The 11414-nt window shown below is 44.4% G+C and overlaps 1 protein-coding gene across 1 annotated transcript in view; it reads left to right on the top strand.

The window, feature by feature from the left end:
- Positions 1-9326: 9326 nt before the first annotated feature.
- LOC139382322 (roundabout homolog 2-like) overlaps positions 9327-11414 on the top strand; it is a 366464-nt gene continuing 364376 nt past the window's right edge. Inside the window, exon 1 of the mRNA XM_071126242.1 lies at positions 9327-10092. Within this exon, the coding sequence (XP_070982343.1) occupies positions 10038-10092 (55 nt within the window). The 5' untranslated portion in view covers positions 9327-10037. The remainder of the gene's footprint in view (positions 10093-11414) is intronic.

Here is an 11414-nt window from a genome sequence, read left to right as displayed (position 1 = left end):
TTATTCCAGCATTAACCATATTGTTTTTATTCCAGGATTAACCATATTGTTTTTATTCCAGGATTAACCATATTGTTTTTATTCCAGGAATTACATGTCCTCTGCCTTGTTGAGTGTGGCTTCTCTCCACACTCATCTCAAGTGTCTGTCTCCTCCCCACAATGTTTCCAGCTCCCTTTCGTCCCGGCCCCGGCTCTGTCTGGCCCGACCAGCCCCTCTCTGGGAGTATCATAGAGACTGGGACCCTACATGTGCTCTGGCTTGGACAGCGGCTCCTCTCTCTCTCCCTCTCTCTCTCTCTCTCTCTCTCTCTCTCTCTCTCTCTGTCTCTCTGTCTCTCTCTCTTTCTCTCTCTCTCTCTCTCTCTCTCTCTCTCTCTCTCTCTCTCTCTCTCTCTCTCTCTCTCTCTCTCTCTCTCTCTCTCTCTCTATCTCTCTCTCTCTCTCTCTCTTTCTCTCTCTCTCTCTCTCTCCCTCTCTCGTTTTATTGGGCTGGATTAATCCAGATGTGTTGACGTGTGTAATGTTGTCCTCTAGAAACCGAGGTGATTTCAAATCTCTCTTTTTCTCTCCCCCATATCACATTAATGGAGTCGAATAGGAAAAACAGGGTCACTTGAGGTCTTGCAGCAGACTGGCACAGTCTCAGGCTGCAGGAAGGGTCTATTACTGTTCAACCTGCCATGTTTCTCTTAGCAGTCAGTCACCACAGAGATGGACTGAACAGTGGTGTCAGAGATAGTCCTTCTCCTTCAGTCTCAAGCCCCCTCTAGCAGCATGTGTCCTGCCCACCGCTGAGTGAAGTGCTCTGCCAAACAATGCATCATGTCTACAGGTTGATGACTTGCTCCACATATTTAGTATTTAGTTACATCAGTCGTGTGTCTTAGAGTGATGGAGGGAGACGAAACTAAAGAATCATATAGACAGATCCCTTGGTCATGTTAAAGGCAAATTAGTTGAGCCTGCAATATAAGGACATCACATTTAGTGTGTTTAGTGTGGTGAGCAGAGCACAGCTTAATATCCATGTGTGACAGGACTGGGCCCATTATTAAGGCTGTGAACCGAGTCGGGTGACAGGGCTAGGCCCATTATTAAGGCTGTGAACCAGGTCGGGTGACATGGCCCATTATTAAGGCTGTGAACTGGATCGGGTGACAGGACTGGGCCCATTATTAAGGTTGTGAACCAGGTCGGGTGACATGGCCCATTATTAAGGTTGTGAACCAGGTCGGGTGACAGGACTGGAGCCATTATTAAGGCTGTGAACCGGGTCGGGTGACAGGACTGGGCCCAGTATTAAGGCTGTGAACCGGGTCGGGTGACAGGACTGGGCCCATTATTAAGGCTGTGAACTGGGTCAGGTGACAGGGCTGGGCCCATTATTAAGGCTGTGAACCGGATCGGGTGACATGACTGGGCCCATAATTTATGTTGTGAACCAGGTCGGATGACATGGCCCATTATTAAGGTTGTGAACCGGGTCGGGTGACAGGACTGGGCCCATTATTAAGGCTGTGAACCGGGTCGGGTGACAGGACTGGGCCCATTATTAAGGTTGTGAACCGGGTCGGGTGACATGGCCCATTATTAAGGCTGTGAACCAGGTCAGGTGACAGGGCTGGGCCCATTATTAAGGCTGTGAACCGGATCGGGTGACAGGACTGGGTCCATTATTAAGGCTGTGAACCGGGTTGGGTGACAGGACTGGGCCCATTATTAAGGCTGTGAACCGGATCGGGTGACAGAACTGGGCCCATTATTAAGGCTGTGAACCGGGTCGGGTGACATAACTGGGCCCATAATTTATGTTGTGAACCAGGTCGGATGGCATGGCCCATTATTAAGGTTGTGAACCGGGTTGGGTGACAGGACTGGGCCCATTATTAAGGCTGTGAACCGGGTCGGGTGACATGACTGGCCCCATTATTAAGGCTGTGAACCGGGTCGGGTGACAGGACTGGGCCCATTATTAAGGCTGTGAACCGGGTCGGGTGACAGGCCTGGGCCCATTATTAAGGTTGTGAACCAGGTCGGGTGACATGGCCCATTATTAAGGCTGTGAACCGGGTCGGGTGACAGGGCTAGGCCCATTATTAAGGCTGTGAACCGGGTCGGGTGACAGGACTGGGCCCATTATTAAGGCTGTGAACCAGGTCGGGTGACATGGCCCATTATTAAGGCTGTGAACCGGGTCGGATGACAGGACTGGGCCCATTATTAAGGTTGTGAACCAGGTCGGGTGACATGGCCCATTATTAAGGATTGTGAACTGGGTCGGGTGACAGGGCTGGGCCCATCAATAAGGCTGGGTCAATTAATATGGCTGTGAACCCGGGTCGGGTGATATGACTGCTGACAGAGGAATATCATATGGAAGAAGTTTGCCCTGCGGAGAGAGGCTGGGCTGCAGGCAGAATCATTCTGCCATCTCCAGGTGTCATTACAGATGCCAGGAGGAGAGGGGAGGAGGTAGTGCTACTGACATCTACATTAATCACCCCAGACCCGACTCACATCCCCCCTACACCCCCATCCCCTAATCAAGTTTAAAGTTTCACATTTTAATGTAACGTGTAAGTACAGTGAAATGCCTTTCTTGCAAGCTCTAAACCCAACAATGCAATAATCAATAGTACTCCACACACCGGTTCCCAGACCCAGCAAGGGGATCATCCTCCATGAACAGTTGTCTATCAAAGAGCTTGCTGAATACCACTCTGGTTTGACCATGAGTAATGTTGCTACCTGAACCTATGACCCCACACACAATTAAAAAGCCTTTCTTCTCTTAGCCACACCGGTGGGGGAACTAACCATTCCTCTCCAGCCCTGAAACCACTGCATTTATTTTCCTTTGCTGTCATCATTTGATTAATTTGTTTGCATTTAATATACAACTTGCTTACATGCACTTAGGATGCGGTGTGAGTGATTTCCAGAGTTGTTCTCCTCCTCTTCCTTGGTGTGTGTGTGTGTGTGTGTTGTTGTTGTACAGTCGTTACCTTTACATACTGTAGATACCACCCTACTACAGCTGCAGGCCCCAGTGACCTACACATGCCGCCCTGATTACAAACAACAACAACAAGATGAGAGCAGCCTGGTTACACGCCCGCTGGATCTCCTCCATCATTAGCAGGAATAATTACAGGATGTGGTGATAATCAAGGGGTGTGGTGATAATCAAGGGGTGTGGTGATAATCAAGGGGTGTGGTGATAATCAAGGGTTGTGTATCACTCTGAATCTGCTGGGGGATTCATCGTTTAACCCGGAAGCATTCTCTCAATGTACACCGTGCTCTTGTGTACTCTAACAGATTAGTTAACAAATAGTTTGTTTTGCACTCTATCAGTCTATGTATATTAACCACATAAAGGGCATTCTTCAGAGCTATTGACGACCAGCTGAGGTTATAGAAAATATCAGAGGGCTTTGAGAATCAACTTGACCAAACGGCGTCGTTATGAGAAATCACATTAGGATCAACCGAAACAGTCTGTGTAATGACGGACCTCAGCTTGTACCCAGGACAGGACCTTTTGTCACCAGATGGTCCAAATACAAAAGAAGGAAAACGTCTGATTGATTATTAGGTTTGATCTAATTCAGTACACATAATTGCACAAATGAGTTGACAGTAATAGAGGATTGATTTGTTTAGGTGAAAATAAATGGTCCATTTGGGCATGGGGCGGGTGTGTTCAGTCAGCTGTCGGTGTGCAGGGGAGGGGAGGCGACGGAGAGGAGAGGGCAGGAGGGAAGAGGAGAAAGAGATGGGATTAGTAATCCTATTCTGTTTGTTGCACTCTGCCTGCACGGTTCACTACAGTGTGTTTTGTTGCACTCTGCCTGCACGGTTCACTACAGTGTGTTTTGTTGCACTCTGCCTGCACGGTTCACTACAGTGTGTTTTGTTGCACTCTGCCTGCACGGTTCACTACAGTGTGTTTTGTTGCACTCTGCCTGCACGGTTCACAACAGTGTGTTTTGTTGCACTCTGCCTGCACGGTTCACAACAGTGTGTTTTGTTGCACTCTGCCTGCACGGTTCACTACAGTGTGTTTTGTTGCACTCTGCCTGCACGGTTCACTACAGTGTGTTTTGTTGCACTCTGCCTGCACGGTTCACTACAGTGTGTTTTGTTGCACTCTGCCTGCACGGTTCACTACAGTGTGTTGCCCTCTCTGTTTTCACACTGTGTTCTCCTCTCTAATGCTGAATAATTATCACCTGGATGTCACTCTCACTGTAATTTCCTCCATCCCCTTTTATTCTTTGTTAATGCATTAGCAGATGTACTTCTCATTTCGTGACCTGTTCTAAGTGCAGTTTGCCAATAAAACAAACACTTGCAGTGCAACAAAAACAAATGCGTGAATCAAGTGAATAATGTCAACGCGACTTTGTGATGGACCAACAAGTAGAGGCCATTTCTCATGCATAATTGACATGTCCTTAGTCACAACTCTATTTCTCATGATAGTCAAACATCTTGTTCACGCTTTAGAAACAGAATCTCTGTTAGTGTGTTAATGCAATACCTGCTCGGGATCCCAGTAGCCACTGGAACATAAACAATGTAATCACTTTGCAAAAGCCCATCAGTTTGTACCTTTGTCAATGCCAACTTAATGGAAAAAGCGGGATGTTCCTCCTCGAGGGAAGCCTTGGATCAGCTCCTACCAGGCTGCCCATAACTTATCAGACCCTGGCTTAGGGCTCAGACTCAATGTCTCATTTTCACATAGCAGGCCCTGAGTAAACATCCTCTCGCTTTTAATTAAAATAAATCCACTTTGGTGTGATATTTAGCACCCTGGGGAGAAGTCGTCCACTAAAGGTCCAGAGATACAGTCGGCAGATTGAAGCCTGGGGGATAAAGGGATGGATAGAGATAATTATATCACAGAATATCTTCCCCCTTTTCCTTTTTTATAGCCCAGTCCAAATGGAACCCTGTTTCCTACACAGTGCACTACTTGGGCACATAGTGAATGTACATTGTAGGGAATAGAGTTCCATTTTGGACTAGGCCATATAAAAGGAAAAGGAGGAAGCTAAAATTCCTTTTTATTTTTCCTTACATTTTTCCAACTCCTTTCCTCTTGTTGTCTACCTACTTTCAGCGCCTTCTACACTATATTTACAAAGTATGTGGACATCCCCTTCAAATTAGTGGATTCGGCTATTTCAGCCACACCCGTTGCTGACAGGTGTATAAAATCAAGCACACAGCCATGCAATCTCCATAGGCACATTGGCAATAGACCGGCCTTACTAAAGAGCTTAGTGACTTTACAACAAGTCAGTTGGTCAAATCTCTGGCCTTATAGAGCTGCCCTGGTCAAGTGCTCTTGTGGCTGAATGGTACCAAGTCCCTGCAGCAATGTTTCAACATCTAGTAGAATACCTTCCCAGAAGAGTGGAGGCTGTAATAGCTGCAAAGGGAGGACCAACTCCATATTAATGCCTATGATTTGGAAGGAGACGTTCGACGAGCAGGTGTCCACATACTTTTGGTCATGTAGTGTATGTGGTTCTACACACTACTGCTCTGTCTTTCTCTCTCTCTCTCTCTCTCTCTCCCTCTTTCTCTCATTTTCTCTCTCTTTCTTTCTTGTTTTGTCTCCTTCTCTTGTTCTCTCTCTCTTTCTCTCCCCCTCACTTTATATTTTGCTTTCTCTGTGTGTGTGTGTGTGTGTGTGTGTGTGGGGGGGGGGGGGGTTGTGCCAGGGTTTCCGTTAGAAAGAGAGGAGATGTAATATGAAACAACTAACATGGGTTGCTAATATGACTAGGATTGTGCCTATGGCTAATGGACAATGAAAAAAAGTTAATACAGTATAAAATAATTGCCTCCATGGTCTGATTTTGGCTAGGCTACTTTGAAGCAAGGTAAGACATGCCTCATAATATGTGGTAAATCATTCAGGTTTCAAACAATTAAGTATATGTTGTCAAAATGTATACTGCCTCCAGCTCATTGCAAAGTGCTGTTTGAGGCGCTGATGAAGCCTGCCTTCAGTTGCCTATGCTGTGTGAGGCGTTGATGAAGCCTGCCTTCAGTTGCCTATGCTGTGTGAGGCGTTGATGAAGCCTGCCTTCAGTTGCCTATGCTGTGTGAGGCGTTGATGAAGCCTGCCTTCAGTTGCCTATGCTGTGTGAGGCGCTGATGAAGCCTGCCTTCCGTTACCTATGCTGTGTGAGGTGCGGATGAAGCCTGCCTTCCGTTACCTATGCTGTGTGAGATGCTGATGAAGCCTGCCTTCCATTACCTATGCTGTGTGAGGCATTTGCTGTTTGAGATGCTGTAGCAGCAGCTCTCACAATGTCTGACTGGTTCTGTATCTGTATGCTGTACGCGTGTGATAATTAAGATACATAATGAATATACTGTACACAAGAGCCAATTGAATTCCACTATATTATGCAAATTAACCTATAGCCAATTGAATTCCACGAAATTATGCAAATGAACCTGTAGACCGATAAGCATGAACGGTCAAATGTATTTACATCAACTGATACTTCCATTAATGAATTGGCTAAAAAGTACAAAAGGATTTTTTCATCTTCTCCAGGACAATTTGAGGTCACCAATTATATTTATCGGCTTTTCTATTTCCGGCTAATGGAAACCCTGGTGTGTGTGTGTGTGTGTGTGTGTGTGTGTGTGTGTGTGTGTGTGTGTGTGTGTGTGTGTGTGTGTGTGTGTGTGTGTGTGCGTGCTGTAGAAATGTAGGATGGAGAAGAGGCTCTGAAATAAGAGAGAGAATTTATATGCCGCTCAGAAAACATTAACATATGGAGGCAAATCATTGTTTGGCCTGCTGACAGTGAAGGGAGAGAACTAAAACACATATAACAACATGTTGCGATGCAAGAAAGGCCTTTATAGGGCAAGGCCTTTACAGGGCAAGGCCTTGACAGGGCAAGGCCTTGACAGGGCAAGGCCTTTACAGGGCAAGGCCTTCACAGGGCAAGGCCTTCACAGGGCAAGGCCTTTACAGGGCAAGGCCTTGACAGGGCAAGCTCTAACATGCATCCTGACAAACACAGACGACAAAGACCATGTACAGCTAAAGCTTTTATTCAAGCCAATAGAAATGGATCCCAGGATGCTGACTGTGTGGGTCTGTAAGCCTGTGTGTGTACACTGTGTGTGTACACTGTGTGTGGCGGTGTGTGACTCAGCCATTGGTTATGGAAGTGTGATTTTGTATGAGCTTTGATGTCAACTTTGAAAGGGGGCATTCCAGCCTATGAGGCTGCCACAGAGTAGACCCTGAGTGTTCTCTGTACAGGTTCATAGACACCAGAATAGACCCTGAGTGTTCTCTGTACAGGTCCATAGACACCAGAATAGACCCTGAGTGTTCTCTGTACAGGTTCATAGACACCAGAGTAGACCCTGAGTGTTCTCTGTACAGGTTCATAGACACCAGAATAGACCCTGAGTGTTCTCTGTACAGGTTCATAGACACCAGAGTAGACCCTGCGTGTTCTCTGTACAGGTTCATAGAGCAGAGTAGGCCTGCCATAGATCGAATTTTAAACCAATATCTAAGTTAAATGTTTGGTCAAATGTGACCAATACGTTTCTATAGTACATGTATAGCCTAGGGAGAATTACATGTATATAGGATAGGCTACTTATAGTGTTTAGGCTTCCTCTTTAAAATGTTGTGCATTTTTAAAACAAACAAACTTCTAGACAGCTCATTGTTCAACGCACTTTTGCAGATACTGTAGCAGACAAACCTTTTCCACAGAATACTGTTGATATGCTGGAATCAGGGTTTGTGGGTTGTCATGATGATTGCTGCCATTAGGGGGAGCTCCGAGCTCACATAGTAACAGCCTGTCTCGTGCGAACAGTCTACAGGCGGCTGCGGCATTGTTGCCTCCTGTGTATCTCTGTCCAGTATGCTGGGGATGAGGACAGCCAGACCCGGCGCTAGGATAACGTGACTAAAGCGGCAGTTGAAATCGGCGAGGGGGCACACTTTTTGGGGAGCTTCTTGCATTGTAATTATATTGAAGTCTGCTTATATATCACGCTGTACCACAATAAACATACAGTTCAAATTGCTTATATTAGTTTTACATCACCAATGTTCCAAAGTCTAATTATTATCGGTCAATATTAGCCCATGAGGTCAAATTTATAATTGTGCTTGTCTCTGAATATATTATTCTCTTGACCCACCATTCACAATCTTCTCGTGCTCTGCATGTTTAATGTGCGTGCGCACCAGCGTGCCACAGCAAACAGATGACTAACGTGGCAATCATTCCTGTGCTGCCACTCACTGTCCGCCACATCCAGGCCAGCCACATCAAATATTAATGACACACACAGAATTAGAAGATCTATCTCGCTATGCTGTCTATGAACACAGAAATGCAATGCTGTCTGGGCATTATATATATATATATATCACACTGAAAAGTAGGCTGTTTTTAGGCAGGATCATAATGAAGTTACCTGTAGAAGTTACCTGTAGAAGTTAAGAAAGTACAATATTTCTTTATATAGGCCTATATATTTTAGGAAGCACTTAAAGGTCCAAATGCAGCCATTTTTATCTCAATATCAAATCATTTCTGGGTAAAAATGAAGTAACTTGCTGTGATTGTTTTGAATTAAAATGGTTTAAAAGGAACAAAAATTGCTTCTTAGGAAAGAGCGTTTTCTTAAGCAAGTATGTTGCTAGTTGTCTGAGTGGGGAGGGGAGGGGGAAACTAGCTGTTGTTGGCACAGAGGTCTATTAAATCCTTTACCACCTGGTGATGTTACCAGGCAGGCCAAATCCATCCCACCAAACAGGCTGACATATCAGGTGGTCTTTGAAATATATATAAAACACAGTTAGATCACATGTTTGACTACACTGGGCATTTAATATGTTTTTTCCTTCAGATCAACATAATATATATTATGGTTAATAAAAGTTGTCTCCTAAATTTCTACATTTGTGAATAATTTCCACCCCAAAAAATCCTGTAAATCTCTCGAAGAATACAATAGGTTATGTGAGCCTGCTGAGCTAGGCTACTTCCGGTGGGTCAAGGACAGAATGACCCAAGTGCTTCAAAGTCACTAGAGTGGTCCCGCAGCAGCATACCCGTGGCACGGGTCCACTTCGTTTGAACTTCATAGGCAGTTCCAACAATATGGCTTTGCCCAATGCACACTTGAGCGCACTCCGTCTCCTCTCCTACATCCACCCTTCTCTCCCTCCCTCCCTGCCTCTCTCCTCCCCCTCCGGATTCTTGTTTTGTGTATGTGTATCAGTCGGGGCTGACGCTGTGCGGAGTGAGCATAGACCATGGGCTCCTAGTGATAGCGCTGTACAGAAACCAAGAGGGAGGGAGAGGATAGGTTGTTCAACTGACTTGACTGTACATTTACAGTGCTTAGGCACAAGCAAGGCACATGTGATCCTATGGAGCGGGTTCCCTATGAAATGTAAAAATGTACTTATTGACTGAAGTACATGGGACTTTGGGGTTTGTTTAGACACATTTAGACTTGGACATCTATGTATTGATGAGGAACGGCTGAGAGACATCAGTGAAGATTTGCAAGGTGTCCGCCCGGAAGGCGCGTCTCAAGGAGCAGAAACCAAGACGGTTCCTAGATGATTGGATGCGTTTCTCTTGAACCCAGTATAAACAGTTTATACTTTATTTTAGGTTGTCATTTCATATTGTATGGTTTCGTACTTATTGGAAAAATAGACATGGCCATTGCAAGTTAACTTGTGGGAAAAGCAGCTGGAATTTCAGATGATCGCGAGTGAATAATTTGTTTTTACGGCTGTGGATATGAATCTATCCCGGGCTCGAACGTGCGGGCTACAATGAATCCTCTAAATTCTTGGACATCTCAACTGGCTTTAGTCAGTAACTAGGACCTATATAAATCTCAAACTATTGAAAGAAAAGTATTTGCTGCTGTTTGGACATATTTTCCCGGCTAAATCCAAGGATTTGCGCGTAAACCGTGGATGTTTAATATGCTAGTATGGGTCCGCTAGCGTTCATCCTTGTTGCTGGATTATTGTACTTTCAAGTTGATGGTAAGTTATTTATGGAATTTCACATGGTATCAAATCATTCTGTCGTGGAGTTGTATGTGTTTGATATTGGCAAAGAATGGTGCTTTCCAAAAATGACAAAGTTCAACTCTTGCAACTCGTTTTCTTCAGATGTTGTATTCTTATTTAGTATTTTCCTCCATACAGTTTTAACTATGGTTAATGTTGATATACACTTTATGTGATAGACTATGTAACAAGCTTCTCATGTCGCTGGTTATGATTAGGTTATGCCATGGGTAGTGTGACTGTACAGTATATGTGTTTTATTTTACAATTAATTGGAGACCTGATAGACTGTTTATCGGAGGAGTTCTTGGTGGAAGTTATTTCTATTATCTGGAACGTTAACCCTGAAAGAGGTTATAAAATGGTTTTAGGTTACTGAAATGATGAAGTCAACACAAACTAAAATGTCAGATATCTTTGCCTTCTGTTTTACTGAAGTCACACGTATAATAGCAACAATTATGAATTAATCGAAAGTAATTATATTTGGTGAAAAAAAAGAATGTTAGCCATTCAAAAAATACCCATCTCCATCTTGTCTCCTTGGCAACAGCATCACCACTTTCTGCGTGATGGTATCTAGCCCTTTGACACCTGGTGGCCAGTAGAACCCGGCCACTATACCTAACCCAAAGGTGTGCAAATTAGCATAACATATCAACAGGAAAACATAACCAAACAAAAGGTTTGCACTACAATTTCAGCGTCTGATTCAACACTGTATGGTTTGATCAACGATTTAATCACTGATTCACTGCCATTTTTTTTTTCCTCTCTAATGAATTTACCGACAGGGAGATGGTTAGATCTGCTTATTTATTACATTCCACCTGCCCTTTTTTCATAACTGAGCTCACAGGTGTAGCTGTGCTAGTCTTGGGGAGAGAGATGGGTGTGGACATATATGTGATTGGTTTCATATTCAATCCAGGACCCAAGCCAAGTGAATGATGCATAACACAGCATTTATTCCTGCTGAATAATAACTAGTAGACTTTAAACATGACTGGCACTCACTTTATGTCCTCACTGTTGTTTCATCAATCTTTAATGGTGATACTGTTTGTAATTGTGAAAGTAATTTATACAATTTTGTTTTATTTCTCCCACACGGTTAAAATTAGAGCCCCCTCCTCAATCAATATAACGGGGAGAGTCAGCATTATTTGTATGATTTACAAGGCTTCTTGGGAATCATTGGCCTACAAGGGAGCCAGTTTAATGGAGATATTAAAAGAGCTCCAACTGCAGAGTATTGTGACACCATGAATCAGAGGCCAGGTGACAGGAGGCCT

Source organism: Oncorhynchus clarkii, chromosome 24, assembly GCF_045791955.1.
Source record: "Oncorhynchus clarkii lewisi isolate Uvic-CL-2024 chromosome 24, UVic_Ocla_1.0, whole genome shotgun sequence".
Taxonomy (NCBI): Eukaryota; Metazoa; Chordata; class Actinopteri; order Salmoniformes; family Salmonidae; genus Oncorhynchus; species Oncorhynchus clarkii.
Note: the sequence above shows the minus strand (reverse complement) of the source record. Positions and strands in the feature narration are given on the sequence as shown.